The sequence below is a fragment of the Papio anubis genome, chromosome 7 (genome assembly GCF_008728515.1).
Source record: "Papio anubis isolate 15944 chromosome 7, Panubis1.0, whole genome shotgun sequence".
Taxonomy (NCBI): Eukaryota; Metazoa; Chordata; class Mammalia; order Primates; family Cercopithecidae; genus Papio; species Papio anubis.
Genome location: NC_044982.1, coordinates 69,644,719 through 69,667,689, shown reverse-complemented (window position 1 = coordinate 69,667,689; position 22,971 = coordinate 69,644,719). Strand labels below are relative to the sequence as shown.

Sequence of the window (22,971 nt, the reverse complement as noted above, 5' to 3'; positions counted from 1 at the left end):
TGACACCATGTCCTTTCCTTCAGGCCAGTAGGAGTATCATATTTCTTCTCCTTCTGGTTAAGTGTGGTCAAGTGGCTAGTTCCTAATGATAGGTTGGGTGAAAACGACACATGTGGTCAGAGCTCTAACCACCAGGGTGAAACCGTTCAGCTGTATTCTTCCTCCCACAGGGATGGGGAGAGCACGTGTTCAAACAGAGCTTCTTTCAGTCTGAGCAGAGTGTCCCCTGGCTATGGTCTGAATGTTTGTGCCCCCCCCCCCCCCCCGCCACAAATCCATATGGTGAAATCCAACCCCCCAAGGTGATGGCATCAGGAGTGGGACCTTTAGGAGGTCATGAGGGTACAGCCCTCAGGAACGGGATTAGTGTCCTTATAAGAGAGACCCTAGAGTAATGCCTTGCTCTTTCACCATGTGAGGACACAGCAAGAAGGCACCCTTTATGAACCAGGAAACAGGCCCTTACCAGACATCAAACCTGCCAGCACCTTGAGCTTAGACGTCTCAGCCTCCAGTACAGTGAGTAATCAATTTCTGTTGTCTATAAGTTACCCAGTTTATGATATTTTGTTAATGCAGCCTGGACAGATGAAAATACCCAGTTGTATCAGACACAAAATCTTTGTTCTTGTAATCTGCTGAGATTTAAAGTTTGTTGTTGATATTACAGCCATGTAACCTAGCCTGTCTTAATTGACACAAGGCTTGGAGTATTATTTGAATTTGATACAACATACATGTACTATTTTGATAAATATTAAAATAAATAACATAAATGATAAACTGTAAGAGATAATACATGAAACCACTTAGCATTGGTGATTTTAGCAGATCACTTTTTAAATGACACAGTATTCCGAGAGTACTGTATTCTAAGTTGTGGCAGGCATTGTCAAAGTGGGGCATGGGATACATGAAGCCAAACCTTATGTCACAGTTTTTTTTTACTGGATTTTATTAATTAAGGAGAAGTATACTGAATTAATCCAAATATGGAAATGGCTCATTTTCCACAATATCTCACTTGCTGGAGTATGGCAAAATAAATGTATCTACTTTTTGGAGTCAAGGCTTGTTTTGGGGTTCTATTTGTACCTAATCTTTTTCTTGCTGAATGAATAACAACAGGTTCTAAAAATTTACTTCCAAACTCCTCTTTCAAGTGGATTTTTAAAACTCTGTAAACGATCAACACTCTTACCTGGGTATGAATTTATTTCTATTTAGAAACACAGTCATCTCCTGTGTAATGTGATGGTGAAGAGGTTCCCACATGTGGTCTGCTTCTGCCCACTTGATGTCACCTCTCTGTTAGTGCCTGGGTGATAAATCCTTCCAATCTTGCATATTCTACTTCTGTTGCAATGTCAGTTGCCCATATTTGTGCCTTTCAGTTTACTCTATGATTGTGAGTCTTGATTCAACATACTTTTCATTGTGCAGGTCAAATACCACCCTGTATCCAATTCCCCTCTCCTTCAGAGCACCTGGAAGGACTGTATCTTCCTCCTCGCTGAAGTTAGGCAAAGTCATGTGACTAACTCTAATGAATGAATGCCATTTTAATGAAAATATTTATGTAGCAAAGACATAAAGCCCCAGTAACTTGTTATATCCACTTCAAGAAATTTTCAGTTCAATTCCAGTACAACAAAATGATACAGCTTTTGAAGTTCATTGGGATGAGATCTCAATTAGCTAATCAGACTGTGAGCTCTCTGAGGGCAGAGCTGTCCTGAAACCCACACACACTAGATGCTCAATACACATCTGTTGAGTGGATGAATGAAGCATTGAGTGAATGAGTGACCATATTCTAATATTGTGTCTGGATTAAATCACTCTTATTTCTCCTCTATGTTCATTGGAACAGTTTGCTAATTTAGGAAATTACCCTCAGATGAAAAAGATTATTTTCTCAGTGAGATTAGCAACAATAATCTGGCTTCTCAAAGAAGGTTAACACAGAATCTAAGAGGGAAATCCCAGGGAGTTCTGCTTTCTGTTTTGGAATCTTGTAATAAAGATGGCCCAGGGGTGCACATATCTTGCATTTGAATATAATTTGTGGTTTTCTTTTTTTTTTGAGACGGAGTCTTGCTCTGTCACCCAAGCTGAAGTGCAGTGGAGCAATCTCGGCTCACTGCAACCTCCACCTCCCGGGTTCAAGTGATTCCTCTGCCTCAGCCTCCCGAGTAGCTGGGATTACAGGGGTGTGCCACCATGCCCGGCTAATTTTTGTATTTTTAGTAGAGACAGGGTTTCACCATGTTGGCCACGCTGGTCTCGAACTCCTGACCTCAGATGATCCACCTGCCTCAGCCTCCCGAAGTGCTGGGATTACAGGCGTGAGCCACCATGCAGGGCCCCTTGTTTTCTTCTTTCTCTTTGAGTTTAGTGATTTCAGGCTGTTACAAACTGAATGCTTGTGTCCCTCCAAAATGTGTACATGGAAGCCCTAACCCACAATGCGATGGTATTTGGGGGTGAGGTCTTTGGGGGGTGATTAGGTTTAAATGAGGTCATGAGGATCTTGCCCCCATGATGGGATTAATGGCTTTATAAGAAGAGGAAGTGACACTGGAACTTTCTCTCTCTGCCATGTAAGGATACAGCAAGAAGGAGGCCCTCTACAGTTAGGAAGAGGGCCCTCACCAAGAACTGAATCAACCAAGACCTTAATCTTGGAATTCCTATCTGCCAAAACTGTAAATATGAATGTCTGTTGTTTAAGTCACCCAGTCTATAATATTTTGTTACAGCAGCTACAGCTAAGACAGAAGCCAAATTCCCATCTTCTCTACCTCTATTAGAATAGTAATACTATTTTTGCATGCCACAGTCACCTTCTCTTGCTTTCAGCAACCAGCCTAAGATTCCGCTGCATCTTTAGGTAGAGTAAGTAACACGTCCATCCAGTGACCAGCCTGAATTATCAAATATTTCCTAATTGAGGCAGTAATCGTTTCTTTAACCACCATTATTGCATAGCATTGTTGGCTGTTAGGCCCCAACCTAAGCATGGTGCTCTTGGGTTTCATATAGTGCAAATAAATGGAAAATTTCACTAGACTCCAAGAGCTTCCAATTTGAAAAAATAGAAAGTTCAGTAATTCAGTCACAGGTTTAACTTTTAAAAAATGCTCTAGATCATATTATCCCCACAAAGTTTTGTTATTTTTCTTTTTTTCCTTCTTGGTAAATAGATTTAATACATTGCCCTGGCTTGCACTGACCATATTATGCCCTTGCAGTTTCCTGAAAATATGGCATTTTGCATTGGCAAACAGCAATAGGAATAAATTATTTAAGCACTATGTAAAAAACTTACTTGAAATTTTGAAGTCTCATACCAAAATACTGACTATTAAATAGAGATTTGTTATGCAATGCCAAATGAAAATGCGCTGTCATAATCCACTGGATAAAGTTTAGTTTTTACATCATTTTGATAAATTTACCTCAATTACCAGTATAGCTACAAATCATGCCTTATGGTTGTCATGTAAAGGCAGTAAAATATTACATACTTCAGATGACCTTTATCCAGAAATGCTTTTCACTGTTCACATTTTATCCGTCAAATAGTACTTTCTTTAGAAGCAAATATAACTGCCATTATAGAGAGAAGCTACCGACCTGGGACAAGTCCTAGCATTTAGTGCTCTGACAGATCTTAATTTGGATATTAGCCAAAGTCAATAAAACTTGTTCATGCAGAACCTTACCTGGTTTTCACCACATCTAGGGGGTGCATCAGGCAAATTTCTACAAGACCTGAAAGATGATAAAGAAAAGTCCAATAAACACTTATGTAAACGCTGGTTCTTATTTCCTTGATCCTGTCGATTTCTCGAGTATGCGGGTTCAGATAAAGAACTTGGGACTTCGAATATGACAGCTAATAGTAATAGGCTAGTGGCAAAAGACAGAAGCATAATATGATTTTATTTCAGTGGGAATAAGATATGTGAGTGAGTACTTTCTTACAAGTGCTCTGGCAGGGAGGTAGGGCTGGAGGGGAAAGAACATTTAAAAAACAATCAGACGTGCTAATTGCAATCAACTGGGTGGGAGTTATGGCTTCCCATTCCAGCCCAATAATAAGGATATACGGAAGGAAGGGAGGAAAGAAAAGAAGGAAGGAAGAGCAGGGGGCTCTTTGAATCTCTCCCAGCTTTGGTATGTCAGTAAACATAGCAAATCAGAAACCTCAGTTTCAGCATCCATGAAACAAAGATAATGATGCTTCTTCTCTCCCAAGGTAGTTATGAAAATACAATACATACCAATATATTAATAGCTTAACAGAGAATATTTCTTGCGAGATCATTGTGTGCTAGGCATTGTTCTAAACAGTACTTAGATTACCTCATTTAATCTTCACAAGAACTTTATGTGATAGAATGTATTATCCCCATTTTACAAAAGAGATAATTGAAGCATACAAGTTAAATAACTTGTCTAAGATGTTACATCTAGGAAGTAGCTTTAATTCCCACAAAGCCCTGATCTTAACCATTGCACAGTGAAAGAACTATAGCTTCTGGCGAATAAATTGTAAAACTCTCTCTCTCCTATTGTCTAACTGAGCAGACTACTCAATTATAATACAAACTACTGGCATGTAACAATAGGAGTAATACAGTAGTGTTAGGTACTAGTAGTTATAAAAATAATTACAGTAGTCATTCTTACGGTATTACAGAGGTAATAACAGTAATAGTTATCTACATATGGATGATCATTTAACATACATGGTCCTGATATGCACAACGAGTGGACAAGGTAAGTATCATTATTATCTTTCTTTTAAGATAAGAAAACTGAGGTTGATAATGTTCAACTGTTTGCCCAAAGGCCACACAACAGTATTTGTGAGTAGTTTCTTATAGGCAGAGCATTTACCTCCATTTATAAACTAACTCAGCTTGAATTTAGCTATGATGTAGTTTATCTTCCCCATCCCATAATTATCCACACAAACGTCTTTTCCTCCCCATACTGACCAGGTCCAGAAAGCTCAAAGGGCCTGAACCTACCTGAAGGCCCCCTTTGCTTCTACAGAAGCTTTAGGAAGTTTTCCCTGCAGATGCATGCTCTAGGTTGCAAAGTCCTATGTATTGACCAAAACTGTCTTACTTTGGCTACAACTAATAAGATCCAACATGGATGTTTGTGCCAAAGGCTTCCCAAGTCAAGGACCCAATTGGAGTCTCATTGCCTAGAGACAGGAAGAGACAGGCTCAGGTGAGCAGAGGCCACAGGATTGCTGGACACAATAGCAAAGCCTCTAGGTATCGTTTTAGCTTTATTATTAAGCCCTGTTTCTCAAGGTAGCATGAGTAGAAATCTTCCTTGCCAACTGTAAAGTCTCCACATACTTCCCCTTGCTTGAGAATTCACATTTACCCCCAAAGTAAGAATCAGGTGACCAGAATTTTTGTCCTGGTCCCTTCAGGGAATCATCATTTACCCATGATGACATCAGTTCCTTATCTGTAAAGCAAAAGATTAAATGGCCTAGAATAACTTTGAGGTCTAATATTCTATGTTTGTTGCTGTTTTTGAATCTGACTCACATATATTCTTTTATTTTTATATATATATATATATGAAATGAGGTCATGCGGGTCTTGCCCCATGATGGGATTATATATATATACACAAACATAAACATACATATACATATATTATTTATAATTCTAATTTAAGCTTTATTATATTAGTTATGAGATAAAACCCTAATCCTATTTTAAAAGTTTACTCTGGGAACTCAGACTTTAAAAATAGCATCCTTACCACACACTGTAGCAGAAATCCATTAAGTCCACTTCCATGCACCTCATGCACATAAGGAAATAAGATACTCAGAATCAGTTTACCAAAGCAAGTACACAAAGCTTCTCTCACTGACTTGACATTAGAGTAGAAGCAAAAAACACATACCAAATAGCACTAGTTGGTACATTTCTCAAAAAGTTTACCAAAAGAACCCACAATAGCAACAACTTATTAAAGCTTACAGCAAGACTTGGAGAATCAGACCACATTATGTAAATTTATAATATAAATTTATAACATAATTTTTATTATATTATAATTATTATATATAATATATAATATAGTATATATTATAATTACAATTATATAATTTATACTATAAACTTATAATATAATTTATAATATAAATTTATTATACAAATCTGTTTATTTGCAAAATTGTTTCAGTTTTTTATGTGCTAATGCACATTTCTGGTAGTAAGCAGATAATCGATAAGATGATTATACTTTTGTGATTATTTAAAATTATTTTCAATCCCCTAGTATGCACCAAGACACTCATTTATTCACTTGACGAACTTGCACCAGTTACCCTCTATGTGTCTGGTATTGAGGATACAGTCTAGTGAGGGGAACAAACAGACACGTAAGAACAAATAGTAATGCATGGAAGGAGGTGCAATGCTCAGAGTTTACGGGAGCACATCAGAGAGAGGCCCCTGACCTAGCATGGGATCAGATGAGGGGTGGGAAAGGGATTCAAGGCAGAGAGAGGACAGCATGAGCATGAGGCATAGAGGAAAGATATTGCACACAAGAAAGAAGAAAAGAGGCAAGAAGCACTTGAACATTACAGCAGCCTAGGGTTGAAGGCAGGGTATGGCAAGAGATGAGGCTGCAAGTGTGCAGGTGAGGCTCAAGTTCACATTTAGGCACTTTGACTTTATCCCATAGACCACGAGGAGCCCCTGAAGGATTTTCTTTTTTTAATAGCTCTTGGTTGTTTTTTCTTATTACCAATGTACTCCATGTTTATTGAAGACATTTTGAGGAGTTGTAAGCAGAGGAGTGTTATTGACCTCTGCTAATGTGCTCTCCCAATAATCTAATCATCCCCTCCCTTTAATCCCCCCAGTCCTCCCAATCACAGTATTCACATGCAAGCACAACAGCACTGATGTCCCAGCCGTCTCTCCATTGGTAAACAGTTTACCAGTAAAAGCACTGTCTCTTATCATAGCATAGATGTCTTGGTGTCCCACGTACTTCTAAATCTGAGAGTCAATGGTCATCTATGAAACTACCTGCAAAACTGTGAACTGACCAAAAGGAAAATGGGACCTAAATGGTCAAATATAACATATTTGGTCCAGGATCTCTGTGTGATTATTTATTCACTGTTGTTTTTAATCAAAACAAATAATTTGTAGAATTTAAGTTAGTGATAAAATGCATTACAGGCAGAGAGAACACAAATGTTGGAAATTATATGGAAGTTTTGACTTTCATCAGAGTTCAGAGTTAAATCTGGATTCACTCAGAGTGGGAACGGATGCTTGCTGTCCTCCACAGACAGCTAAAGACTGTGAGACTCTGATTATTATTTATGAAGATAACCATATAAATAGAATCAGAATAATCATGTTACATAGGCCTAGAAGTGACCTCAAAAAACTGAATGGTACCATGTGTCTATTGACAATTCTATGACCTAGTATGAAGGCACGAACTAAATAATGAGGTAGTGAGCACAAATTTTAATACTTTCTCTATTCTCATAAAATTAAAGTCTAACATAGAAAAGAAGATGACTCTGAAATACCAGCTTCCATTTAATAATCCATCCTAATTGCGATTTTAAGACACACTGATCTCAAGACAAATACAACCTAGAAGTGTTGCTTTTACCAACCTGGCATTTATTAAACTCACCAGCCACAGTGGAATTAAATGGTTCAATCTCCCCCACTTATGCATGATATAAAAATTGTATTGCCAAGCACCAACCACAGAAATACTTTCTCTGGGGAAAAAAGTTATAACTTCATAGTATTTGAGAAGGAATACGAAAAAAAATACATAAGATCCTAAATATAAATTTAGATCAGTGCTTTTCTTAGACTCTCTAGCTGATTTTAGATTTAAATTTGGTGTTTGATCTTAAAACCAGAAAAAAGTCATTTTAGAGATAAAATGTCTTCAAGTCATGCTTAACTTTAAATGAGCTGGACTATTTGTAACTTCCATTCATTTTGAGAATAAAAAGCAGAATCAAAATGTAACCAAATGACAGTATGAAAATAATTAGAAAAGCATAAAAATGTATATTTTCTCAAATAACATACTACATTTCAGAAAGTTAAAAATGTTCCATATGTTACTTTTATTTCAGGCAACTGCTGATTTATCACAATAACAAGTAAATAAGAATTACTATTAGATTTGTTTAAGCTAGACCAAATACTGATTTTATAAGGCTGAACATTATAAAAATTAGAAAAGTCCCAAAGCAGACTGATACTGTAAATTTAATATATTGTAAATGATTTCATTGTTTCTGCAGATTCATGTCATATTAGTGAGCATGACTATATCTCTAAGATTTGAATGAAACTGGTAATTTGACCCTACCACGGGCACAAAAATCCATGAGTTATCCCCTGAACTTTACCTTGGGATAGCCCCTGAATGCCCTGGCCTTTGAACTGCCTCAAGTACATGCCTGAGCCTGAGCCAATATTGAGAAAAGATTAACACCACCCTGTCATAAATCCTTCTCCCAGACTTCATCTTTTCTGAGAAGATCTCCTGCCTGTTCAACCACAAAACTTCACTGATCATTAACACTACCCCCACCTTCCTCTGAAATAACCTGCACTGTACTCTTTTCCAAAAAAAAGAAAAAGTGCAAACATTGTCACACAATGATTAATCATGATTGGTGAGAGAACAGTTTCTTCTCAGTGTTCAATTCCTAGAACTTTCTCTTTCCTCAGGAATGTTTTTCTTCTATAAGGACACATGTACATATACTTCTGAGAATCCTACTAACCCTCAGATCTCAATTTAAGCAACCATTTTCCCAGAAATCCTGGGGCAAAGATGGTTAATTGTCCTCTTGGTAGGCATCCCCTCTTCTTCCTGGCCACCCAGAGTAAATATTGCATTTTCCAGTTTCTTTTGCTGCTCAGCATCACCATGCGACTAAATTCTGGCCAAAGGGATGTAAGGGAAAGTGGTTTGAGCAACATCTGGGAAGTTTTTTAAAGAGCAGGAGGCTTCTCTTCTCTTTCTCCCTTCTTACTGGTGGAATATGGACACAGGCTGCCATGTTAGACAACAAGGTAACTTTGGGCATAGAGGCCACACACAGCACAGCAACAACATAGACATAGTGGAGTTCTGGATTGTCTACCTCCAGACACTCATGTTGGAGAAAAATTTCTATTTTCCTTGCACTACTGTGATTTGGGTTTTCTACCACATATGCTAATCTAATTCTGATACAGGAGCTCCCTGAACTTGTATCATTGTGTGACACTACCACTGTTTCTTTTCTTATCTAGAAGCTCCATGAAGACAGAAACTCCATCTGCCCTCTCCATGTTTGTATCCCCACCACTTTGCACAATGGCTGGTACTCAGTATGCTCAATAAGCATTTGATGAATAAATAAATTAATGCTGATCAGGGTTTCTGCCGATGCCATTATGTCAGCTAATTCTCAAGATAAATTGAACTGGCAGCTATTTATTCTGGATTTAATTCATTAATTTGAACCTTATATAAATAAGCAGATAAGGACAGAGAAACATTCATAAAATGACAATAAATAAAGCACAGTAAGTACCTGAATAGAGAAGTATGATATTGTTAATCATATATCCAGCTATGTAAATGTTAGAAAACAACTAATCAATCGGCACCTAATAGATTGACAGATGATTGTTTTGAGAACTGTGTGCATGCAGAGTGACGTGCTAGGTGTTGGAGAACACAGCCTGATGCTGCAACAAGGATGCTGGAAAGGCTGAAGGATTTCAAAGCTCAGCACAGAAGGGACACGTTGAGAAAGGCCTCACATGTAAAGGGAAGACATTGAGCAGAAAATAGCAATACACATAAAAATATGGTTCAGGCCTAGTAATTTAGTGTTGCTGTTGACAGTGTGAAATGTTACTTATGTTCTGCATCAATTCTAGTCTTACATAACTGCTTACATGTATCCCAAATTGTCTACCTTCTTTGAGGAACTATGTTATAATTCTGATTAAAAACTAATGACAGAAAACACAGATAATCATTTAAAATTTTAAAATTAAAATGTTATATCATCTGTGGCCTATGTATTCTTTACATTTGAGATGACTTGCCCTAAGTCACAAGGCTGATTTCTGGCAAGTAAAGACCATTTAAAATGTAAATGTGTGTGTGTGTGTGTGTGTGTGTGTACACATGAGGAAGTAGTTCTTAAAATTGTCACCAACTTTGCCTATGACCACTGATAGATATCTCATAACTCAACAATATCCTTTTTCCTATAAGCTAGGAGTAGAAAAACCACATCAAAAGTATAACTTCCCAGAAAACATGAGGTTGTTCTTTTTCATTTCAGAGATTTAAAATGCTTACAACGTAAAGCAGAAGATCTCCACCCCGCCCCTTTTTTCTACCCATTACTTTACAACCTAGGTCACAGAAAAGAGACAATAGTGAGTGTGTAACTACATACATGGACTGATTGACCGTGGAACATACCTCATCCCTGCCAACTCCTAATGGAACCCATAGGTACAGAAATGTAGAATGCTGATGTCATTCCTGTGCTTTCCTTCCCACTCTACCTCAGCCTTTACCCAGGAACAGTGGTGCAATGGGCTTTAGTAACCTTTTCAGCAATAGGAAGAAGGGATGTAGAAGACAAGCTGGGTGACCCAAATTAGTAGCCATAAACAAGGATCAATGTTGAATGATCCTTTAGCACGGTTTATTTTACTATATACAATGTCATTATACACTGTTCTGTTCTGATACATTATTTGAGAACAGAGTATTCTAAATTTACTCTGCTTTATTATTACTAAGTCAATTCACTGCTCCTTTCTCTATAGTTCCATTGCATGCACTAATCGTTTTATATTGTATCACATATATCAAGAATAGCATTTATCTGGCTGGGCATGGTGGCTCACACCTGTAATCCCAGCACTTTGGGAGGCCAAGGCGGGTGGAGCACTTGAGACCAGGACTTTCAGACCAGTTTGGCCAACATGGTGAAACCTCATCTCTACAAAAAATACAAAAATTAGTCGGGTGTGGTGATGTGCATCTGTAGTCCCAGCTACTTGGGAGGTTAAGGTAGGAGAATAGCTTGAACCTGGGAGGCAGAGGTTGCAGTTAGTTGAGATCATGTCACTGCACTCTAGCCTGGGTGACAGAGTGAGATCCTATCTCAAAAAAAAAAAAAAAAAAAGGAATAACATTTATTATACGATACTCTGTCTCTCCACACTGCTCCCCAATTCCCCAGCCATTGCAGTATTCAACACCAGACACTGTAGTCTATGTGAATGGTATCTCTAGGTTATGAAAAACCTGTGTAGCCAAAACAAATGATGAAATCTTTGAGAAGAGGGAGCATTTATCTTTATATACCCACTGAATAAATTACAGCAAATACCTGAAACCCACTGAAGAAGTTCTCTACCTACACTCACTCTCTTGGTGATCTCATCCAAATCCATGGTTTCAATTATGCCAAAAAAAATTCACCAATTTCCATTTCTAGTCCAGACTTCCCTTTCAAAGTCTAGATTTAAATATCCGATTGCCTGTTTGACATCTCTGCTTGGATATCTAGTAGCCTAGATATTCAGTCTAAAACTGGATTCCTGACCCTGCACACCTCTATCCCCTTCGGAAACAACATGCTCAAACTTAGAATCATTCTGGATGCTTCTGTCTCTCTCACAACCCTCTTTGAATCTATCTGGAAATCTCTTTGACTCTACTTCAAAATATATCTAGATTTCTACCATCCCTCACAACCTCTACTTCTCCCGTTCTGGTCCAGGTCATGATTATCATTTATCAGCAGATCAACTGTAGCACGCCCTTAACACGTATCCCTCCATCTACCTTTGATCCCGCCCGTCTGTTCTCACCCCACAGCCTGAGTGATCTTTTTAAATTGGAAGTTATTTCATGTCATTCTTCTGGTCAAAAATCGTTCTCCATTATACTCAGAGGAAAGCTACCTGTAATCCCAGCTTCATTACTCCTCTCACCTGCTGTCTTACTACTCTCCCCTCCACTGGCTCTACTCCAGTCACACTGGCCTTTCTGCCGTTTCCCAACCTTGCCAGGTCTTCAGTAATAGGCCTTTGGTCTAGCTGTTCCCTCTGCCTAGAATGCTCTTCCCCTACATTCCACTTGGTCAACACCCTTCACGTGGACCAAGAGTAACCCCAACCACTCTAACACAGACCTGCTCCTCCTTAGCCCAGCACTGATAAATGTCTTCATGCTGCTCTGTTTTTTCATTTCTCTCTAGTGCGTACCAACTTCTAAACTTACTATATCATTTATCTATTAATTGTGTTTATTGTTTCCTATATGTCTCTTTTGATAGAAATAAACTTCATGAGAACAGAGACCTTCGTATTATCCATCAATATGCACTAAGTACCCAGAACATGCCTGGCACCTAGCAGTGCTCAATAAATCTTTGTTGAAAAAGAAACTAAATTATATAAAAGAATAAAATTGCTACAATTATGGAATTCCATTTCAGTGGTATGTAGAGGATAAGGTTTTAAAAATTTACTGTGCAGACAAGGAACTCTTCCAGTCCAAAGAATCCATGATGATAATTTTCTAAATTGATCTTATTTATTTTTTAAAAAAATTATTTCAGTTTTAAATGACAAATAATAATTTTATATGTTTATGGGGCACAATGTGATGTTTGATACACGTATACATTATGGAATGATTGAATCAAGCTAATGAACATATCCATCACTTCATATACTTACGAACCTTTTGTAGTGAGAACATTTAAAATCTAATCTTTATGCAACTTTGAAATATGCAATGCATTATTATTATTATTTATTATTATACTTTAAGTTCTAGGGTACACGTGCATAACGTGCAGGTTTGTTACATGTGTTATACTAGTGCCATGTTGGTTGTGCTGCACCCATCAGCTCGACAGCATCCATCAACTCGTCATTTTACATCAGGTGCCAACTCCCAATGCAATCCCTCTCCCCTCCCCCTCCCATGATAGGCCTCAGTGTTGATGTTCCCCTTCCGAGTCCAAGTGAATGCCATTCGGCAGTTCCACCTATGAGGTGAGAACATGGGGTGTTTGGTTTTCTGTTCTTGCAATGGTTTGCTGAGAATGATGGTTTTCAACTGCATCCATGTCCCTACAAAGGGACACAAACATCATATTTTATGGCTGCATAGTATTCCATGGTGTACATGTGCCACATTTTCTTAATCCAGTCTGTCACTGATGGACATTTGGGTTGATTCAAGTCTTTGCTATTGTGAATAGTGCCGCAAGAATTAACATGCGTGTTCATGCTGTCTTTATAGCAGCATGATTTATAATCCTTTGGGTATATACCCAGTAATGGGATGGCTGGGTCATATGGTTACTTCTAGTTCTAGATCCTTGAGGAATGTACTTCGACCGTATTGGACGGTTTTGTCAATCGCCAGCCGATCGACCATTCGGCGGGTGGATGCCATTGGACCGGTTAATCCGTGGTGCCAATGGCGGTGTTGCTCGCCAGTTAATGAGTTGGTGTCTTATCGCCAGATTGTGCCATGCAATTGGTCGGCATCATTTTATGTTATCTGTGATGGTTGAACAAATCCTCTATCCTAAGACCATTCTCTGGGAGTATTCCATTTAACAATATATCCTCTGAAATTAATGTCAATTCCATTGTCTCAGTGCAATCAGATCTGAATAGTGTGTGGTGTGACTGCAGGGACTGTGTTCTGTTCCATTGTGGTCTGTTTTGGTATGCTGTTTTGGTTTTGTAGTATAGTTTGAAGTCCAGGTAGCGTGATGCCTCCCGGCACATGCGACAGGATGGCAGCATTGGAGCTGTTGGTGCCATATGAACTTTAAAGCAGTTTTTCCAATTCTGGAAGAAACTCATTGGTAGCTTGATGGGGATGGCATTGAATCTATAAATTACCTTGGGCAGTATGGCCATTTTCATGATATTGATTCTTCCTATCCATGAGGCATGCTATGTTCTTCCATTTGTTTGTGTCCTCTTTTATTTCACTGAGCAGTGGTTTGTAGTTCTCCTTGAAGGGTCCTTTACATCCCACTTAGTTGGATTCCTGGTATTTATTCCCTTTGAAGCAATTGTGAATGGAAGTTCATTCATGATTTGGCTCTGAACATCTGTTACTGGGTGTATAAGAATGCTTGTGATTTTTGCACATTAATTTTGTATCCTGAGACTTTGCTGAAGTTGCTTGTATCAGCTTAAAGGAGATTTTGGGCTGAGACAATGGGGTTTTCTAAATATACAATCATGTCATCTGCAAACAGGGACAATTTGACTTCTTCTTTCTAACTGAATGCCTTCATTTCTTTCTCTTGCCCTGATTGCCCTAGCCAGAACTTCAACACTATGTTGAAAAGTGGTGAGAGAGGGCATCCTGTCTGTGCCAGTTTTCAAAGGGAATGCTTCCAGTTTTGCCCATGATATTGGCTGTGGGTTTGTCATAAATAGCTCTTATTATTTTGAGATACGTTCCATCAATACCAAATTTATTGAGAGTTTTTAGCATGAAGGGCTGTTGAATTTTGTCAAAGGCAGCTTTTCTCCATCTATTGAGATAATCATGTGGTTTTGTCTTTGGTTCTGTTTTATATGCTGGATTACGTTTATTGGTGCATATGTTGAACCAGCCTTGTGTCCCAGGGATGAAGCCCACTTGATCATGGTGGATAAGCTTTTTGATGTGCTGCTGGATGCGGTTTGCGGTATTTTGTGAGGATTTTTGCATCCATGTTCAACAGGGGATGTGGTCTAAAAACTATATTTTTTGTTTAATCTCTCTGCCAGGCTTTGGTATCGGGATGACGTTGGCCTCATAAAATGAGTTAAGGAGGATTCCTTCTTTCTTTTGATTGGAATAGTTTCAGAAGGAATGGTACCAGCTCCTCCTTGTACCTCTGGTAGAATTCAGCTGTGAATCCCATCTGGTCCTGGACTTTTTTTTTTTGGTTGTTAGGCTATTAATTGTGCCTCAATTTCAAACCTGCTATTGGTCTATTCAGGGATTCAGCTTCTTCTGGTTTAGTCTTGGAAGGTGTAAGTGTCAGGGAAATTATCCATTTCTTCTAGATTTTCCTATGGATTTGACTAGCATTAGAGGTGTTTTATAGTATTCTTTGATGGTAGTTTGTATTTCTGTGGGGTTGGTGGTGATATCCTTTATCATTTTTTATTGCATCTATTTGGTTCTTCTCTTTTCTTCTTCATTAGTCTTGCTAGTGGACTATCAATTTTGTTGATCTTTTCAAAAACCAACTCCTGGATTCATTGATTTTTGTGTCTCTATCTCCTTCAGTTCTGCTCTACAGTCTTAGTTATTTCTTGCCTTCTGCTAGCTTTTGAATGTTTGCTCTTGCTTCTCTACTTCTTTTTAATTGTGATGTTAGAGTGTCAATTTTAGATCTTTCCAGCTTTCTCTTGTGGGCATTTAGTGCCTATAAATTTCCCACCTCTACACACACTGCTTTAAATGTGTGCAAAGGATTCTGGTATGTTGTATCTTTGTTCTCATTGGTTTCAAAGAACATCTTTATTTCTACCTTCATTTCGTTATATGCCAGTAGTCATTCCAGGAGCAGGTTTATTCAGTTTCCATGTGGTTGGCGGTTTTGATTGAGTTTCATAGTCCTGAGTTCTGGTTTGATTACTAATGGTCTGAGAGACAGTTTGTTATAATTTCTGTTCTTGTACATTTGCTGAGGAGTGCTTTACTTCCAATTATGTGGTCAATTTGGAATAAGTGTGATGTGGTGCTGAGAGAATGTATGTTCTGTTGATCTGGGGTGGAGAGTTCTGTAGAGGCGTCTAATGGGGTCTGCTTGGTGCAGAGCTGAGTTCCAGTCCCTGGATATCCTTGTTTCACCTCTCCTTGATCTGTCTAATGTTGACAGTGGGGTGTTAAAGATCTCCCATTATTGTTGTATGGGAGTCTAAGTCTCTTAGTCTCTAAGGACTTGCTTTATGAATCTAGGTGCTCCTGTATTGGGTGCATATATATTTAGAGATGATTAATCTTCCTGTTGAATTGATCCCTTACCATTATGGAATGGCCTTCTTTGTCTCTTTTGATCTTTGATGGTTTTTAAAGTCTGTTTTATCAGAGACTAGTATTGCAACCCTGCTTTTTGTTTCTCCATTTGCTTGGTAGATCTTCCTCCATCCCTTTATTTTGAGGCCTATGTGGCCGTACTGCATGTATGGATCTCCCTGAATACAACAAACAAATGGGACAGCAGGCTCAACAGGACGCAGATCACATGCCGGATGAGGGCAGGTGGTAGGGTTGAATGACATGGTGAACGGTCTGCAGGCGGTATTAATGGTGGCGCTCCCATTGGGTGGGTGCGGTTTCGCTGCAATAGTGGTGCGCATTTGGCATATTTTGCAATGGCTGGTACCGGTTGTTCCCTTTCCATTTTTAGTGCTTCCTTCAGGGTCTCTTGTAAAGGCAGGCCTGGTGGTGACAAAATCTCTAAGCATTTGCTTATCTGTAAAGGATTTTATTTCTCCTTCACTTATGACAGTTTGGCTGGATGTAAGAAATTCATGGGTTGAAATTCTTTTCTTTAAAGAACGTTGAACCGCTGGCTTCGCTCTTCTGGCTTGTAGAAGTTTCTGCCCGAGAGAGATCTGCTATTGTGGTCTGATGGGCTTCCCCTTGTGGGTAACCGACCTTTCTCTCTGGCTGCCCTTAAAGATTTTTCCTTCATTTCAACTTTGGTGAATCTGGCAATTATGTGTCTTGGGTTGCTCTTCTCCAAAGGAATATCTTTGTGGCATTCTCTGTATTTCCTGAATTTGGACTGGCCTGCCCTACTAGGTTGGGGAAGTTCTTCTGGATGATGATATCCTGAAGGGTGTTTTTCCAACTGGTTCCATTCCCTCTCACTTTCAGGCACCCCAATGAGGCGTAGATTTGGTCTTTTTACATGTGCCATACTTCTTGCAGGCTTTGTTCATTTCTTTTTTTCTTCTATGCTTTTTTCTTTAGATTTCTCTTCACCGCTTCATTTCATTCATTTGATCCTCAATCGTTGATACTCTTTCTTCCAGTTGATCGAGTGGTTACTGAAGCTTGTGCATTTGTCACATATTTCTCGTGTCATGGTTTTCATCTCTGTCCAGTTAGTTTATGGCCTTCTCTGCATTAATAATTCTAGTTATCGAATTCTTCCACTCTTTTTCCAAGATTTTTAGTTTCTTCTTTTCGCGCCCGAGATGCGTGAATTCCTCCTTTAGCTCTGAAGTTTGATGGACTGAAGCCACCTTCTCTCATCTCGTCAAAGTGCATTCTCCATCCAGCTTTGATCCATTGCTGGCGATGAGCTGGGTTGTTCCTTTGCAGGGGAATCTCGCTTATTTTTTAATTCCAGCTTTTCTGCCCTGCTTTCCCCATCTTTGTGGTTTTATCTGCCTACAGTCTTTTTGGCGATGGTGGCCGTTACTGTGGGGTTTTGGTGTGAGGTACATCCTTAGGTGTTTGTTAAAGTTTTCCCTTCTAACAGTCCAGGACCCTCAGCTGTAAGTCTGTTGGAGATTGCTTGGGGTCCCTCAGACCCTGTTTTCTGGGTATCAGCAGAGGCTGCAGAGATAGAATATTGCTGAATAGGGAAGTGTACCCTGTCTGATTCTTGCTTTGAAGCTTCCCTCTCAGGGTGTACTCCACCCGTGTGAGGTGTGGTGTTGGTCTGCTAGTGGCGGATGTCTCCCAGTTAGGCTACTCGGGGTCAGGGACCCACTTGAGCCAGGCAGTCTGTCCATTCTCAGATCTCAACCTCCGTGTTTGGGAGATCCCACTGCTTCTCTTCAAAACCTGTCAGACGTGCGTTTGTGTCTGCAGAGGTTTCTACTGCTTTGTTGTTGGTGGTGGTGTTTAGCTGTGCCCTGTCCCCAGAAGTGGAGTCTACAGAGACAGGCAGGCCTCCTTGAGCTGCTGTGAGCTCCACCCAGTTCGAGCTTCCCAGTGGCTTTGTTTACCTACGTAAGCCTCAGCAATGGCGGGCGCCCCTCCCCCAGCCTCGCTGCTGCCTTGCCGTTAGATCTCAGACTGCTGTGCTATCAATGAGGGAGGCTCCGTGGGCATGGGACCCTCCCAACCAGGTGTGGGATATAATCTCCTGGTGTGCCCGTTTGCTAAGACCCTTGGTAAAACACAGTATTGGGGTGGGAGTTATCCGATTTTCCAGGTGTTGTGTGTCTCAGTTCCCCTGGCTAGGAAAAGGGATTCTCTTTCCCCTTGCACTTCCCAGTTGAGGCGATGCCTCACCCTGCTTCTGCTCGGGCTGCAGCAGCTGACCAGCACCGATTGTCCGGCACTCCCTAGTGAAATGAACCCAGTAGCTCAGTTGATAATGCAGAAATCACCTGTCTTCTGTGTTGCTCACACTGGGAGCTGGGGACTGGAGCTGTTCCTATTCGGCCATCTTGCTCTGCCCCCCCGCCCCCCTGCAATGCATTATTATTAATTATAGTCACCATTCTGTGCAATAGGTCATGAAAACTTATTTCTACTGCCTTGCTGGAACTTTGTACCCTTTGATCAACATCTCCCCTTTCCTCATTCACTCTTCTCTCTCAGCCTCTGGCAACCACCATTCTAGTCTCTATTCTATGGGTTCGACTTTTTAAGATACCGCATGTAAGTGAGATCAGGTAGTATTTGTCTATTCGTGTCTGGCTTATTTCACTTAGTATGATGTCCTCTGGGTTCATCCATGGTATCACATATGACAGGATTTCCTTCTTTTGCAGGGCTGAAGAGTATTCCATTGTATACATTTTCTTATCATTCATTCATTGATGGACATTTAGGTTGGTTTCGTATCTTGACTACTGTGAATAATGCTATGATTAACATGGAAGTGCATTTATCTCTTCAATATACTTATTTCATTTCCTTTGGATATACACCCATAAGTGGGATTGCTGGATCATATATGGTAATTTTATTTTTAGTTTTTTGAGGTACCCCATTACTGTGTTCCATAATGGCTATACTAATATGCATTCCCACCTACAGTGTATGAGGGTTCTCTTTTCTCCACAATCTTGCCAACACTTTTTATCTTTCATCTTTTTAATAATAGTGATTCTCACAGGTGTAAGATGATATCTCATTGTGGTTTTGATTTGCATTTCTCTGATGATTACTGATGATGAGCATTTTTCTATGTGTCTGGTGGCTGCCTGTATGTCTTTTTTTTGAGAACTATCTCTTCAAGTCCTTTGCTCATTTTTAATACGGTATCTGTTTTCTTCCTATTATTTGAGTTCCTTATATATTTTGGATATTAGTACATTGTCAGATGTGGTTTGCAAATGTTTTCTCTGAACCCATGGATTGTCTATTCACTCTCTTAATAATGTCCTTTGCTGTGCAGGAGGAGCCTTTTAGTTTGATGCAATTCCATTTGTCTATTTTTGCTTTTGCTGCCTGAGCTTTTGGGGACATACCCAAGAAATCTCTGCCCAGACAAATGTCATGTCTATGTTTTCTTCTAGTAATTTTACAGTTTCAGGTCTTACGTTTAAATCTTTAATCCACTTTGAGTTGATTTTTGTACAAGATGTGAGATAAGGATCAAATTTTATTGTTCTGCACGTGGATATCCAGTTTTCCCAATACCATTTATTGAAGAGACTGTGCGTTTTCCATTGTATGTTCCTGGCACCTTTGTGGAAAATCAATTGACCATAAATGCATGGGTTTATTTCCAGGTTCTCTATTCTGTTCCATTGATCAGTGTGTCTGTTTTTATGCTAATATCATGCTGTTTTGATTACTCTAACTTTGTAATAGATTTGGAAGTCAGGTAATGCGATGCCTTCAGTGTTATGTTTGCTCAAGATTTGCTTTGGATATTCAGGGTCTTCTGTGGTTCCATACAAAGTTTAGAATTGTTTTTTTCTATTTCTGTAGAAATTAAACTGGAATTTTGATAGAGAGTGCATTGAATCTGCATATCATTTTGAGTAGTAGGGACATTTTAACAATATTAATTCTTCCAACCTATGAACACAGGATATCTTTCCATTTACTTGTATTGTCTTTATGATACTGTTTAAAAGAGGAAGTAAGTCTATTGATACGTTTTGAGTCTGTATGTATCCTCTAAGTAAAATAGAGGAATTATATGTCCAAAATAATTTTGGTAAGTAGTATTTTATGAAGCACAAAACATCTCAACATCTCAGTAAACTGCAAAGCAGTGCAGACCAACAATTGGAGCATTCAGGATTCCCCGAGATGCCAGTTACAAGTAAAACCTGTTTTCTTTCTATCAGGCCCAAATCTTTGCATTGTACTACTGCCACTTCCTTGATACTTTCGAATTAAATCCAAGACCTCTCTTATGTTCTCTGAAGTTCACACTGTTTTAACCATTTACTTAACTGATTTTGTGTAATATGTTTAAGTATTTAAAATATAAAAGAATACGTTCATATTTTTATATATTTTATATATTTTATATAAAAGAATATTTTTTTATTTTTATATATTTATATATTTTATATAAAAGAATACTTTTATATTTTAAAGAGAACCATAGAGGAATGAATGGTTTCAAACTGTGCAAATTTCAAATGCAAAAACAGAACAACTACAGACAGAACTTATATATTTTCATCTGCTCTACTAGTCAAGCAAATCATTACAACATCCTATTTGATAGCCTGCCCAGAAAATGTGGTAGCCCTACTCAATTATAAGCAATGTGAGACTCATAAAGGGAAATCAAATATATTATACTCTCCCCTAATAATAGTTAAGGTGCACTACCTTTGTGGCACAGTAAATTAATATTATACACACTGAATTGGCCAAATAAGCAATGTGATTTCGCAGGTTTGAAAGATGTTGTTAAAAGTTATGTGCTTGAGCAAGCCACAGCCTCTCTTGAAAAACTTAAAGCAAATACTTTCACGTAAGTTTACAATGTGCATATATTTTTTAAACATAACTAACACTAAGCAATAGCTGTTAGCATGTGTCTACAGGGAATGCAGTTTTCCTCATCGTATACTCCCTATTCTCATAGAGTTTACTTTTAACTCACTGAAGAATTTAGGGAAATATATTTCAGAGGTATAAACCATATGCACACATTATGGTCTAGAAATCATGGTAAATGGAGCATGTCTAAAGGAGGAAGAAAAGTTGAGGCAGAGTTTTAAAATAAGTGAGTTTTTTTTTTTTTTTAACTCACACTTTGAATGCAAAGGATAGGCTGAAAATTATTAAACTAATGAAAATCTCACTTGTAAACAAAGTTTTTATGTAAGTCAATTTCAGCTCAGTATAATGTCTTTAAAAATTATTGTTTGGTATCTTACCTCAATAGAAGTTATTCTTTTTTCATCTTTGTTATTTAACTCTATTTTAGACCCCAAGCAAGCTCCACATACACTTGGGTAAGTGAACCAATTTTCAGACGTGTTGGTCTTTTATGGAATCTAACTGCTATATGTGAGTTTTTACCACAATCAGCAATGCAAGGAGAAACACACCAGGGGAAAATAAGGTGTGGATTAGTTGGCAGATGGAAAAATTCTTTTGAGCATATAAAATGTCTTTAAAGAGAAGGAAATATGAAGAAAAGAGAGAGAAATAGAGGGCCACTTGTTTTATAGATCTATATATGTTCCATAATGTATATATATTCATATATATGTTACATATAAATATGTATGAATATGTGAGATATGTAATGCATGCACTTGTGTGTCTACATATATATATTTCATTCAGAAATAGTTTGTATTGTATTTTGCTTATCTAAAGTGAAAAAAAGGCCAGGCAAGGTGGTTCACACCTGTAATCCCAGCACTTGGGAGGCCGAGATGGGCAGATCACCTGAGCTCAGGAGTTTGAGACAACCCTGGCCAACAGGGTGAAATCCTGTCTCTGCTAAAAATACAAAACTTAGCTGGGTGTGATGGTGCACACCTGTAATCCCAGCTACTTGAGTGGCTGAAGCAGGAGAATTGCTTGAACCCAGGAGGTGGATGTTGCAGTGAGCAGAGATCATGCCACTGCACTCCAGCCTGGGCAACAAATCAAGACTTCATCTCAAAAAAATAAAAAATTTTTCATGCTGACCAGCATTTCAACATTGGAAGGTCATTAAAATCCAGAAAGGCAGCTGAAGGAGGGGTTTAAGCTCTATAGCTTGGGGAATAGGGCAGTTTATACAGTACAAGGACCTCTATTTCAACTCCACAGAAGACTTGCCCATTTCTGGGGACTCTGCTTGCTTTCCACCTCTCTATCAACCAGAAAGATAAATATATTTTTCTTTTCTCAGGATTTCTTCTTTGTTTCTCACAGCTTCTATAGAATTAGTTTTCCTTTCTTCTTTGATTTAATTGCCTAAAAAGAAGCCCTCGATTTGACACAAGAGTCAGGAGCAGATTGTGTTCCACCCTGCCCACCCCTCCAGAGATGTGCTGAAGCTGACTCTCATAGGCCAGGGTGTATGCCACACTCTCTCACTTTGCATTCAGTGGCATCATGTTAGTAGCTCAAAATTGGCTATGGTGGGAATATTTACTCTAAGGAAGCTGGCAAATGCTACAAATCACAGTTTTTGTTTGTTTTCAAGGGAGGCAATTGTTAAACACCAGCATGCTACTGCCCAAATCTGACCATAAATTCTGTTGTTTAGCCTACTAGGTTCAAATAGCTTTACAATTATAGTATATGGAGGGTCGTTTTTTAAAATCTCCTGTAGTTCTTTAACTTTGCTAACTGCAAATTTCCAAAGGTGCCATAAAGTTAATCTTTAGCTTATATTCGCTGTTCATCACAATTTAATAATAAAAATTATGATCCTACATCAGAATTTTAAAAAAATTCCTTAGAAAGTGA

General features: G+C 38.7%; 1 protein-coding gene across 2 annotated transcripts in view; it reads right to left on the bottom strand.

The window, feature by feature from the left end:
- The window catches only part of SLC25A21 (solute carrier family 25 member 21), a 508,849-nt gene that overhangs the window by 204,680 nt on the left and 281,198 nt on the right, over positions 1-22,971 (bottom strand). For both annotated transcript variants that reach the window (XR_002523324.2, XM_003901719.5), the window contains exon 2: positions 3,729-3,777. Coding sequence is in view for 1 of the 2 variants with exons in the window: in XM_003901719.5 (XP_003901768.1) it covers positions 3,729-3,777 (49 nt within the window). In the remaining variant the exon portion in view is untranslated. The remainder of the gene's footprint in view (positions 1-3,728; positions 3,778-22,971) is intronic.